The 13,028-nt window shown below is 47.1% G+C and overlaps 2 protein-coding genes across 2 annotated transcripts; one reads left to right on the forward strand and one right to left on the reverse strand.

Moving 5' to 3' along the window:
* Positions 1 to 1,273: 1,273 nt before the first annotated feature.
* Positions 1,274 to 3,033, reverse strand: LOC133917406 (BIIDXI-like protein At5g11420). The gene is made up of 3 exons (XM_062361308.1): positions 2,787 to 3,033; positions 2,179 to 2,679; positions 1,274 to 2,086 (listed from the first exon to the last, which is right to left on the reverse strand). The coding sequence occupies exons 1-3, from the start codon at positions 2,869 to 2,871 to the stop codon at positions 1,536 to 1,538; spliced, it is 1,137 nt and encodes a 378-aa protein (XP_062217292.1). The 5' UTR covers positions 2,872 to 3,033; the 3' UTR covers positions 1,274 to 1,535.
* A 3,500-nt stretch (positions 3,034 to 6,533) lies between these two features.
* On the forward strand, positions 6,534 to 7,741 carry LOC133917407 (uncharacterized). Its single transcript, XM_062361310.1, has 2 exons — positions 6,534 to 7,486; positions 7,593 to 7,741. The coding sequence occupies exons 1-2, from the start codon at positions 6,552 to 6,554 to the stop codon at positions 7,615 to 7,617; spliced, it is 960 nt and encodes a 319-aa protein (XP_062217294.1). The 5' UTR covers positions 6,534 to 6,551; the 3' UTR covers positions 7,618 to 7,741.
* The last annotated feature ends 5,287 nt before the right edge of the window (positions 7,742 to 13,028 follow it).

Genomic DNA, 13,028 nt, shown 5'->3' on the forward strand with positions numbered 1-13,028 from the left:
CTCTTTTTATCTTCTTCTCCTTCCTCCTCCTCTTATCCTTTTCTTTTTTCATGTCCAAAAATTGAAGGGGGCTTGTGGGGTGGGGGTGGGAGGATCCCAAGTGCTTTAGAGGGTAGGGGGCTTAGAGGTCCCCCACCCACCCACCCTGGATTGATCCGTCGCTGCCATAGTCTACTCTACCCCATCGTTGGATTTGGATTGTCTTCGCACATCTAGTTGTAGGATCCGAGGCTAAGTCAGGCTTTGGCCCCAGGATGAGCGGGGCGGCTACCCTGGGCCACCCAAAATTAGGGCCCTCCAAAGTCAAGTACCCCATGTCCTCCAACCTCCGCCTTCGGCATCTCACTATGCAATTGCTGACAGCCTAGCGCCATGCTCTATGTCACAGCTGAGAAGATACGTCCGTGTGGCGTGGTCTCCCTAACCTCTTGCAAGCCCAATTATCTAGCCAAATAAGCCCACTGGTCTGGCCCAATCAACTGGGACACAATGTTGCTCGGAGCCTCGGATGCTTGGTCAACCCGAGCTGCGAGCAAAAGCAGAGGCCGTCGAATCCTAGTGTAGCACAGTAGCACAGCGTGTGAGCGAGTGGCGACGACGTGAGAAACAAAGGCGGTACAGGGTGAGTCCATGGCATGGCTTGTAGGCGGCCGGTGCTCAGCACAGCAGCACAGGGACGACACGCACGCCAAGGAGCAGGTTTGTATGCATATCTCACAAGTCACCTATGCTCTGCAGGGATGTTCCCTCTTTGCTTTTGCCCTGTAATTTGATTTCGTAGTTTTTATTTCAAGGAATTTCACTAGCAGATGTTCTTTGTAAAAGAAAAGATGCACTATAGCAAAAGCATCATGAAGGACTCTGGACAAATTAGCAAATGGTGCGATCTCTTCTGGAAGAGGTAAGAATCAAAAGGTGTCTTTGACAAGAGCAGGTGATAGACCATACAATTGCTTTATATTACATGTTATCAAAATTTTATTTGTTGTAAAGCTTCAAAATTCCTTGTTTTAATTAGTTCGATACATTTGAATACCCGATTTGTGTGTTTAGATGTTCAAATTAATCCATAGCATGAAAAAAAGGCCAAGGTGCCACGACGAATGCCATCGCATCCTCCCTATGCCTCTACAAATTGTGTTTATTTTTAGTGAAGAGCCTCTACCTTTTATTTCACTCCGGACCTCCGAAATGTCAAGGCCGGCTCTAGGCTAAGTGAACCATAAAAACCTTCATATAACCTAAACTATAACCTTAACGTATCGCTGCTAGCGGTGGCTGAGCACTAATCTCGATGTAATCCAGGCGTGAGAACAATAACTCAATTTTTTGCTCGAGTGGATTATAACAAACCTGATCCGTTCTACCATGAAACAAGACCATATGGAATGTCAGAAGGCTTCCTGGCTCGAACAATTTCTCGATGCACATGTCAGCTCAACGAGCAGCAACACGGTAAGCAACCGCGCTCGCAACAGCAAGAAAATTATCTCCATCTCTCACGCCCGCCCGGCCCCGATCCGGCTGCTTGCTCTCTAGCTGCGCTTCGGCAGGCCGAACGGCCGCGCGCGCACGCTGACGACGGCGACGTCGTCGAGCACCGGCCCGCAGAGCGAGCTGAGGTCGTCGCTCCTGGTGCTGTAGAACGAGCTGAAGAACACGAGTCGCGTGCGCGCCGACGCGGCGCGGAACGGCAGCACGGCGCGCTTGACGCCGCCCCGCCCCGACGACTCGTACGCCACCTTGCTGGACTCCCTCCCCGCGTAGGCCTCCACCATGAGCGACCCGCGGCAGGCGTTGCTGGCGTCGCCGACGGTGAAGGACATAACGTACTGCCTCCCGGGCACGGTGCGGATGACCTGCGCGATCGCGCTTTCCTTCCCGGCCAGCAGCTCCACGGCGCGCCTCCCGCGCGGCACCGCGAAGCTGTCGCCGTCGATGTACTTGATGGCCTTGAGCGACTCCACCATCCAACCCGGCAGCGGCGAGTGGTCGTCCACCACGCGCGACGGGATCAGCACCCCCCACTTCGTCCCCGGGATGATGTACGGTCCCTCCTCGAAATCACCATTCTTCACCAGGTTCTCTGCAGACATGCAAGGACTCCGTCGTGTCAAGCCACTGCCGTGCCGACATTTACACCTGATATGGTGCAGGGAACCTCGGTCTGGTACTCACTGTTGGTGCGGCGAGGGGGGTTGAGGGTCTTGATGGCGACGGAGTCGATGAGCGGGCCGCAGGCGGGGTCCTCAGTGACGCCGGGGTTGTGGATGACGACCTCGACCTCGTCGGCGTCGGCGACCCAGGCCCAGGCGTACGAGTCCCAACCGTTGCTGCTGTACATGGTCTGCATGGCGAGCACGCCCGACTGCCCTGACGCCGACACGTTCAGCCGCTCGGCTTGCGCGCACGTCCGCGCGGCGCTGAACGTGAGTGAGTAGCGCGCGCCGCGGGTGGCGCCGTGGAGCCGTTGCCGGATGGACGCCTCGTTCCCGAGCCGCACGGCGTAGGCGCCCTCGGGCACCACCAGCACCATGTCCCCTTGTTTCCGCCCCGACGGGACGTACTCCACGAACCCCGATGTCTGCCACGACGGGATCGCCGACGCGCCCACCACCCGCGTCCCCCGCAGCTGCGACGGCAGCGGCCCGCGCTCGAAGTTGCCGTTCGGCAGCAGACCTGCGAGCGCACGCCATAGCAGAATCAATCAAAGATCACGCCAAGAAACATCACCCAGCCGCAAACGCATCAGAATTCAGAACTTGAACGATAAATCAGCACGTTACCGTCAGTAATTCCAAGCGCCATTCTGCACATTGTGCACAGCAGCAGCAGCAGCATCACCGACCCAGCTATGGCTAACCTTCCCATCTCGCTCCAATGTAAAAGAAACCAAGAACGGCGAGCGGCACTTCTCGACCTAGCAAATGAAGAGCTCTGCACTCTGAATCATGCAGCTCTGATCGATCAATGTAGCCTGCAGAGTGAAGATGGCCCGGTGCTCTTAAATGGAACCCGGCCTCCCGGACCGCACCTCGATTTGCGCGCAATTAACCGTTCTGCCACTGAGGCGTTACCTTGGCCAGGTTCAGTTGTCTGAACCTGCAACATGCGGTCTTCATAATGTGGCAGGGTCAAGAACACGATTCCATGTTCAAGATCAACCAGAAATGTTTTTTAACAACTTATAATATGTAAAATTGAGCAAGCACCTTTTTTTAGTTCTATAAATTTTTCAGTAGATCAGTCTCCTGGAGTTCTTGCAGTGAGTCAGTGACAAACCGTCAGAAAAGTCAACATCTCGGTATGCTTTTCTTGGGTTAGATTCGTGACATTACAAATCTTGATGCAAGTATATAGCACTTTCAGACCTTATAGGAGCTGTCAAGCTTTAGATAGCTTGAGGTGAAATTGCTTCATGATTGAGTAGGTTTGAGATGAGATCCAACATGATGCATTGCATATATAAGTTGCTAACATCTGGGAACTGACTAGAAAAGTTGGCTTATCGGCATGCCTTTCTGGCTTATTTTTGGATAGCTCCTTCTTTATGATGAGGTCTTGCTGCATTGTCGGTTATTTTTCTGCGTATGCTAAAATTGATGTACAGATCTCCTAAATTTGGGACAGTTTTACAGTAACTGTGGGCATCAACCTTATTATCATCTTTCTCTGAATCTGAGGGAACTGGCGGTTTTGCCTTCGTTGTATGGCCAGTTCTGGGTACTCCATGTGATGATGCCAAAGACCTTTGTTCCATGCATGATTACATCCACCGACTGTTTCATTAAATTGAAATTTACCCTACAGTAATCTGAGATATTCATGCAATACTCTCAACAGTCAACAAGCATGTCCGTCCTGGAGTCTTTCTTTTTCTTGTCAATTAAATCTACCCCATTTCTCTTAACATTTACAAAATTTTCACTGATGGCGTCCATGCACTATTAATCGATTAATCTACCAAGTTCTCAGAGTACTAAAATTCCTACATCTGGAAAAAAAAACCAGGGATTAAAATTTCGCCGAAATTTCAGAGGGGAGCGAAATATCTAATTTCAGAATTTTCTTTCACTGACACGTGGGTTCCACGGAGTAGAGGACGAAAAATGACCGAAATTTCAGCAAAATTTCACGAATTTTGTCAGTGAACGAAAAAAAATTGTAAAACAAAATTGAAATCCCTGGAAAAAACTAAACATTCAGAGCACGATGAGATACTCCACTCTGCAATTATTGAGGGAATACTATACTGACAATCAGGAGCACACCACTGTGGCGCTGTATTCCTCATGAGTTATCATGCTGTTCTCCTAATGAGCTTGCAAATCAGGAATTATTGCTCTTCTCTAATCCCTCACGCAGGTCGGCAGGCATGTGAGTGCTTCTGGCCTCGTCATGTGCCCGGACCCGGAGGTGAGCAAAAGGGGGCAGATGCCGGGCCATCGCATGTGCACTTGCATGTGTGCATGTGTCCATTTTTGCCCCATGCCCGGCCTGAATTTCCATCGAGATGGATGTCTGATCAAGTGAGCTGGTAGTCGATTAAATTTGGTTGATGCGCGTCCGTTCTTGGACCAGTGACACCGACATGATTGAGGATTGCACGAGCTTGCAATTCTCCTATTCTAAGGGCATGTTGTTTTAGCTTTAGATTGTGAGAATACATTCCAATTTGTAGAATTCATAGTTCATTCCCACTGATTGTAGATTATGTGATTTTGTAGTACAACTTGGCTTATGAATTATAATAATCAGTTTTTATATTGCGATGGTTTGTTTTTTCTTTTATTTTTTAGGCTAGAATCCATAATCAGAATTAAAAAAAAGCCTAAGACCCCCTTGGATAGCACAAACTTTTACACTTTTTGCAGTGTCATTTTTTTCGTTTTCCGTTTGGTTTGTTTTGTTTCTGAAGCACTGCTATATGTACAACCTCTCACGTAGCGTCCTATATCGGAGAGCTCATAGCACTTGGCATGAATTGGAAGGTTAAGATGGTAGTTGTACGCCAATGATAGTTTTGTGAATTATTTGTTCTGCAACTTCAAGCCTTCAAGGCAAAGGGAGTAAAGGCAGTCTGAAGAAGGTGCTGGAATTTATGCAAACTTTAATGTTCTGCTTTTGGGCCGTGTTGGGCAGTCAGGACTGGGCCTCCTATCTGTTTCGGCCCAGTCCATTCTGGGCGCCGTATATATGCGCTCTTTCTAGGGTTGGAAAGAGGGCTGGAGTGGTTTTCCTTGGCTGCTCCGTCCAATGGCTCCTGGGTGCTGGCGGCGGCAACAGCTCCGGCCGATTCTTTGGCGGAGGGGTTGGTTGCAGCAGCATCAGGAGGCGATGGATCGGTGGGTGGCCACGGGAATCTCGCAGGGAAGAGGCGGCGGTTCTCTGCATTGAGGATAAGGCCCCTATCTCAACCTCTCTCTCTCTCTCTCTAGCTCTTTGAGTGCGACGGCATAAATGTGGCTGACTACTTCCGTTGTGTTCTGGCTCGGGGTTGCATCAGAAACTAGATCCTGAGTCTTCTCTTGTGTTTGTCCTTTGGTGCTCTACCCGAGAGTGAATGCTTTGTTGGTGGCCGGAGCTGCAACGCTGAGGCTCACCCGGATTGCAGTGGCAGTTCGGTGCAAGGCTTTGTATCTCCGATCTCCTCTCACCGCCGGCTACGGAGGGTGATTGGTTTTCTGGGTCAGCGGCGTATTGGCCGTGCCTAGCCAATCTTCTCTTTGATTTCGATCAAAACTTTCACTGTGAGTTTCTCTGCCTCCAATTCTGATTAGCTTGCTCTGTGATGATAATATATTGAGATTGGGCTAATAGATGGGTACAATAGCTAGAGATTTGTGATCTGGGCAGTGTGCTGAAATCCCTATTGTATTCATCTTGTCATAATTCTTCTGAGTAAGAGATAGTTGTGGCAGACCTGTATGCAGGAATGGGTGTATGTTGATTGCAATTTTATGCGCATCTGTTAGTTCTTGCGCTTGCGACATTGTCAGTATCTTCTTAGCATGTTCTGTGATGAATATATATGCTGATATATTCTGAGATATCCAGTTATTCCATTCTGCTATTATCTCTTGTGATGGACAATCTGGTTGACCCTTTGATGGCTAGAAGAATTATGTAAAAGGGTTCTTTTCGGTCACTGTCCAGAGCTAATTTAATTTCTGTCCAGATTCTCTAAGCTAGTTGAAAACCCATTAATAGCCCAATCTATGATATTGAGGAAAGAACAATTTGGGAGCAAGACTCACATGTCTTGGGGCCAATTGTTACATAATTCTGAGAGCACTGTATTTATGTTTTATTTCCTGCTATCAGTATGCTGTGCAGATCATACTCATTTGCTTTATCTTGATATTCAGCTATTGTTGGTACACATGTTAGAGGTATTTTCTGCTGTTATTCTCATGTCTTTCAGCAGCTTAATCATGTGTACAGTTAGCTCTATTATTTGGTATGTTATACTTATAGTTGGAATAAGGTATATGCTCTTTATAAGGCATTATTTTACTCAACATTCCAGAAAACCAATTAGTGCTTCAGTTATGGCTAGCTCCTCCTCCTCTGGTCCTCCTCCGTCATCCTCGGATGCAATCAAGCCTGAGAGTTTTGATGGGACCGGCTTTAAGCGCTGGCAAGCCCGGACGAGGCTATGGTTGATGGAACTCGGATTGTTCTGGGTCCTCACTGAAGAGCCGCCCGCCCCTCAAGGGGAAGCCGTGTTAGACGAGGTCGAAAGAACGCGTCTTGACGCGTTAAGGGCCCGTTGGGAGAAGGCAAATGCCTCAGCCCTGGCACGTCTCTTAGCCATCCTGTCGAACAGGCTATTTGACATCTATGTGGGTTTCGGGGAAGCGTGGAAGGTGTGGACGGAGCTGAATGACAAGTATGCAGAGAGCGACAACGGCAACGAGTCCTTCATGGTGGCAAGCTACCTGAACTTTCGCATGGGAGATGGCAGATCAGTCATGGAACAAATCCATGAGCTACAACTGATCGTGCGGGACTTAGGCCAGTATGGCTGTGTCCTCCCGGAGAACTTTCAGATTAATGCCATTCTGACCAAGCTGCCTACTTCTTGGCGTGACTTTGTCACTGCACGTCGGCATTTAAAGCAGCGATTGACTCTTAATGAGCTCATTGCTGCGATAAATGTTGAGGAGAAGTCCAAGGCAGGCTATGGTGGGGGGAAGGCGCTCGCTCAAGCAAACCTTGTCGAGCACAAGAATCATCCTGGCAAGAATGCGAAGAAAGAGAAGACCAAGCCTGGTTTTTCGGGACCGAAGGCTAATGCAATGAAGAAGAAGAAAAAACCCGAGATTGTCTGCTACGTCTGCGGCGAGTCAGATCACAAAGCCAACAGATGCCGCAATCGTAAGGGCAAGGGGCCAACACCTGAGCAGCAGAAGGCAGCCAAGGCCCAAGTTCATGTGGCAGTTGCAACGGCCAATGATACTGGCAAAGGCGACTCCACTAGTGGGTATAAACCTGAGGCCTATACGGCAAATTCACTAATAAGTTGGTGGATTGATATAGGTGCTACAAGGCATATTTGTGCTGATCAGACGTGTTTTACTTCTCTTCAGGGCGCAGATGGTGGATCCGTACTGATGGGGAATGGGGTCTCGGCAGCAGTGCGCGGAGTAGGACAAGTGAGCCTGAAGTTGACTTCTGGCAAGACTCTTATCCTGAAGGACGTACTGTTTGTACATGCCATGACCCGCAATCTACTCAGTGGATCGATGCTATGCCGACAAGGAATAAAATTAGTCTTCGAGTCGAATAAAGTAGTGATGACCAGGTGTGGGTCATTTGTAGGGAAAGGCTATGATTGTGGAGGCATGTTCCGTATTTCTATTCTTGATAGCTCTGCAAACATTTTCTATTCTTCGTATTCTAATAAGAACATTGATATTTGGCATTCTCGTTTGTGTCATGTTAATAATGAAGCAATTATGCGTTTGAGCAAGATGGACCTTATTCCTTCATATAAATATGATAAGAGCCATAAGTGCGAGGTGTGTGTGCAAGCTAAGCAGCCCCGTAAACCGTTTCATACGGTCGAGGGGAGAAGCACTTCGCCACTTGAGCTGATTCATTCTGATCTTTGTGAGATGAATGGAATTTTAACCAAGGGTGGCAAGAGATACTTCTTTACTCTCATAGATGATGCTACTAGGTTCTGCTATATCTATTTGCTGAGAACAAAGGATGAAGCATTAGAATACTTCAAAATCTATAAGGCCGAGGTGGAAAACCAACTGGGAAAGACAATAAAAAGACTGAGGTCTGACAGAGGTTGGGAATATATTCCCAGGGATTTCTCCGAATTCTGTGAAGAAAGTGGCATAATCCATGAATTTACGCCACCATACTCACCACAGGCCAACGGAGTAGCCGAAAGAAAGAACCGAACAATTTGTGATTTGATTAACACCTTATTACAAAGTTCTGGTATAGCTAACTCATGGTGGGGTGAAGCTGTTCTCACAGTAAACTATGTCCTGAACAGGGTCGCTCCTCGGAATCGCGAGGTAACCCCTTATGAAGGATGGAAGGGGAGAAAACCGAATCTGTCCTATCTTCGCACATGGGGTTGTTTGGCTAAAGTTCATATTCCCCTGCCGAAGAAAAGGAAATTAGGACAAAAGACTGTCGACTGTGTCTTCCTAGGATATGCACACCAGAGCACAGCCTATAGATTCCTGGTGGTCCACTCCGAGGTCTCAGACATTGCCGTTAACTCGATAATGGAGTCTCGAGATGTGACATTCTTTGAGCACATCTTTCCGATGCAAGCAAAGGAGATTAGTTCCCATGATCTTTTAGTTGATAACCATGTTCCTCAGAGTGTTGATGACACGGTTCCTGATCTGGAACTTAGGAGGAGCAAGAGGCAAAGAACTGGAAAATCACTGGGAGATGACTTTGTCACCTATGTCGTGGATGATGAACCACGAAACCTTTCAGAGGCATACGCTTCACCAGAAGCGGAGTACTGGAAGGAAGCAGTCTGTAGTGAGATGGATTCGATCATCACTAACGGAACTTGGGAGTTAGCAGACCTCCCAGTTGGATGCAAGCCGGTCGGCTGCAAATGGATCTTCAAGAGAAAGCGGAGACCCGATGGTACTATAGAAAAGTACAAGGCCCGATTAGTGGCTAAGGGTTTTACGCAAAAGGAAGGAGAGGACTACTTCGATACTTATTCTCCTGTAGCCAGATTACCTACTATCCGCGTGCTCTTAGCACTGGCAGCTTCGCATAATCTCCTTGTGCATCAGATGGATGTCAAGACCGCTTTCCTTAATGGAGAGCTGGATGATGAGATTTATATGCAACAACCAGATGGATTCGTGGTAACAGGACATGAGCGTAAAGTATGCAGGCTAATCAAATCCCTGTATGGTCTCAAACAGGCCCCTAAGCAATGGCATGAAAAGTTTGATACTACACTGACTTCGGTCGGCTTCTGTGTTGATGAAGCCGATAAGTGCGTGTATTATCGCTATGGTGGGGGTCGAGGTGTCATTCTATGTCTATACGTGGATGACATATTGCTATTTGGGACAGATATGGAAATGATTAACCAGACTAAGTCTTTTCTATCTCAGAACTTCGATATGAAGGACCTGGGAGAAGCTGATGTAATTCTAAACATCAAGCTCCTAAAGGACGAGAATGGGATAACTCTCGGTCAATCCCATTATGTGAACAAGGTGCTTACACGTTTTGGTATGATAGACTGTAAGCCTGTAGCCACGCCCTATGATCCAAATGCTAAGCTGAAGAAGAATGTAGGTCATGGAAAAGACCAGTTAAAGTATTCGCAGGTGATAGGTTCTCTTATGTACTTGGCCAGTGCAACTAGGCCTGACATCTCATATGCAGTATGCAGTTTAAGTCGTTATACGTCCAACCCAGGAGATGATCATTGGATAGCACTGGAGAGGATTCTCAAGTATCTGAAGGGGACAAAGAACCTTGCGATTCACTATTCTGGCCATCCTGCAGTCATAGAGGGATTCAGTGATTCCAACTGGATCAGTGACTCGGATGACATGAAGGCTACGAGTGGATATGTTTTCACTCTAGCAGGTGGAGCAGTATCTTGGAGGTCATCCAAGCAGACCATCCTTACTCGCTCCACGATGGAGGCCGAGCTAGTGGCACTAGACTCAGCAGCCGTAGAGGCAGAATGGATTAGAGAACTCCTTTCTGACCTGCCGATATTGGATAAACCAATTCCAGCTGTTCTCACCTACTGTGATAACCAAACCGTTCTGGTTAAGGTCAAAAGTAGGAAAGATAATATGAAGTCTTCGAAGCATATAAAACGGCGACTCAAGTCGCTAAGGCATGCCCTAGAGACGGGTATAATCGCTGTGGATTATATTCAGTCTGAAAGAAATCTTGCTGATCCTTTCACAAAAGGAATGGCTAGAACAGTCATTCAAGCAGCGTCAAGAGGAATGGGATTAGTACCCTCAGATAAGATTCACATCGACAGTAACCTATCCTAGTAGATCGGAGATCCCGTGAACTAGGTTCTAGGAAAACAAGTTATGTGGATACAAGAGCAAATCGATCCCATTTGCTGCTATGCTCTTTTGTAGGGAAGGTTGAGCTGCTGGCTCTTAATGAATTCAAGGCCGAATGGCCTTAGATATCGTCCTACAAGACATCTAGGAGAATTCACCTAAGTGAGTGCGATTGTGTGGTCGCAATCTTAGAGGAGCCAGGTACCCCTCTAGGTGGCACTCATGAATAAAAAGGTACTAGGACATGACCATAACGTCCAAATTGAGAGCTAAAGGCTTAGCAGCCAAGTACAGAGTGTTGTATAGGTGAAAACTCATGCACCAAGATAGAGGATCAAGGTGTAGTCCTCCTCTGTCTGTTTGGGTTAAAATCTATATGACTAGGTAGTGTGTTCAAACCCGGAAGGTACTCACTACTCAAATCCTGTATATAAAATCGTGCTCTACCAACATTAAAATTTGGGTGGGGACTGCTGGAATTTATGCAAACTTTAATGTTTTGCTTTTGGGCCGTGTTGGGCAGCCAGGACTGGGCCTCCTATCTGTTTCGGCCCAGTCCATTCTGGGCGCCGTATATATGCGCTCTTTCTAGGGTTGGAAAGAGGGCTGGAGTGGTTTTCCTTGGCTGCTCCGTCCAATGGCTCCTGGGTGCTGGCGGCGACAACAGCTCCGGCCGATTCTTTGGCGGAGGGGTTGGTTGCAGCAGCATCAGGAGGCGATGGATCGGTGGGTGGCCACGGGAATCTCGCAGGGAAGAGGCGGCGGTTCTCTGCATTGAGGATAAGGCCCCTATCTCAACCTCTCTCTCTCTCTCTCTAGCTCTCTGAGTGCGACGGCATAAATGTGGCTGACTACTTCTGTTGTGTTCTGGCTCGGGGTTGCATCAGAAACTAGATCCTGAGTCTTCTCTTGTGTTTGTCCTTTGGTGCTCTACCCGAGAGTGAATGCTTTGTTGGTGGCCGGAGCTGCAACGCTGAGGCTCACCCGGATTGCAGTGGCAGTTCGGTGCAAGGCTTTGTATCTCCGATCTCCTCTCACCGCCGGCTACGGAGGGTGATTGGTTTTCTGGGTCAGCGGCGCCTAGCCAATCTTCTCTTTGATTTCGATCAAAACTTTCACTGTGAGTTTCTCTGCCTCCAATTTTGATTAGCTTGCTCTGTGATGATAATATATTGAGATTGGGCTAATAGATGGGTACAATAGCTAGAGATTTGTGATCTGGGCAGTGTGCTGAAATCCCTATTGTATTCATCTTGTCATAATTCTTCTGAGTAAGAGATAGTTGTGGCAGTCCTGTATGCAGGAATGGGTGTATGTTGATTGCAATTTTATGCGCATCTGTTAGTTCTTGCGCTTGCGACATTGTCAGTATCTTCTTAGCATGTTCTGTGATGAATATATATGCTGATATATTCTGAGATATCCAGTCATTCCATTCTGTTATTATCTCTTGTGATGGACAACCTGGTTGATCCTTTGATGGCTAGAAGAATTATGTAAAAGGGTTCTTTTCAGTCACTGTCCAGAGCTAATTTAATTTCTGTCCAGATTCTCTAAGCTAGTTGAAAACCCATTAATAGCCCAATCGATAATATTGAGGAAAGAACAATTTGGGAGCAAGACTCACATGTCTTGGGGCCAATTGTTACATAATTCTGAGAGCACTGTATTTATGTTTTATTTCCTGCTATCAGTATGCTGTGCAGATCATACTCATTTGCTTTATCTTGATATTCAGCTATTGTTGGTACACATGTTAGAGGTATTTTCTGCTGTTATTCTCATGTCTTTCAGCAGCTTAATCATGTGTACAGTTAGCTCTATTATTTGGTATGTTATACTTATAGTTGGAATAAGGTATATGCTCTTTATAAGGCATTATTTTACTCAACAGAAGGTAGGAGGATGCACTAACTACAAAGCTGGTACATGTATCTACAGTGCATGCTTGATAGCTTGCCCTGAAACTGAGAATGAATGTATGCAAGATGAATCCTGGACATAATGGATGAGATCAGGCCACGTTCATTTCCTGAATGATTGGACAGGTATGGAGTAACTGATGGGTTGGGTGACTTGGGTCCATGCATGGCATGTTGTAGCTTTGTAGAATCTGAATTCCTGTGTTGTCTCCACTCTTTCTTCTGTGCATTAAGGGCTTGCCTGATTTGTTATGGTCACGGGGAAGTGTATGCATTGCAATCCACACCCAATCAGTGGTTCCTTCCACTCCGTGAGTCTGTGTTCTATACATCATCCCTGTAGTACTTTCTTCTCTTCAAGAACAAATGCTAGTACTTGTGTTCTTCTGCACCCCTAATTTTACCTCTTACCGTTTCTCTCCTTGGATAATGTGTTTACTGTATCTACCTCCAAATAAAATTCTGAATACAACAGTACAAGTACAGCATCTGCGAACTCTTTCAGTTTCAGGTCCTGCTGAAAATATATTTTGATGACTTACAGGTTTTGTTTCTGCTA

This window comes from Phragmites australis, chromosome 5, assembly GCF_958298935.1.
Source record: "Phragmites australis chromosome 5, lpPhrAust1.1, whole genome shotgun sequence".
Classification (NCBI taxonomy): Eukaryota; Viridiplantae; Streptophyta; class Magnoliopsida; order Poales; family Poaceae; genus Phragmites; species Phragmites australis.

Excerpts from the sequence above, each read along its gene's own strand:
- LOC133917406 (XM_062361308.1), bottom strand. The coding sequence starts at position 2,871 with ATGGGAAGGTTAGCCATAGCTGGGTCGGTGATGCTGCTGCTGCTGCTG. Across the intron at positions 2,680-2,786 it reads GGCGCTTGGAATTACTGACG|GTCTGCTGCCGAACGGCAAC; the intron begins GTAACGTGCTGA and ends GTGCGCTCGCAG. Across the intron at positions 2,087-2,178 it reads CCCCCCTCGCCGCACCAACA|AGAACCTGGTGAAGAATGGT; the intron begins GTGAGTACCAGA and ends GCATGTCTGCAG.
- LOC133917407 (XM_062361310.1), top strand. The coding sequence starts at position 6,552 with ATGGCTAGCTCCTCCTCCTCTGGTCCTCCTCCGTCATCCTCGGATGCA. Across the intron at positions 7,487-7,592 it reads AAAGGCGACTCCACTAGTGG|GGCGCAGATGGTGGATCCGT; the intron begins GTATAAACCTGA and ends ACTTCTCTTCAG.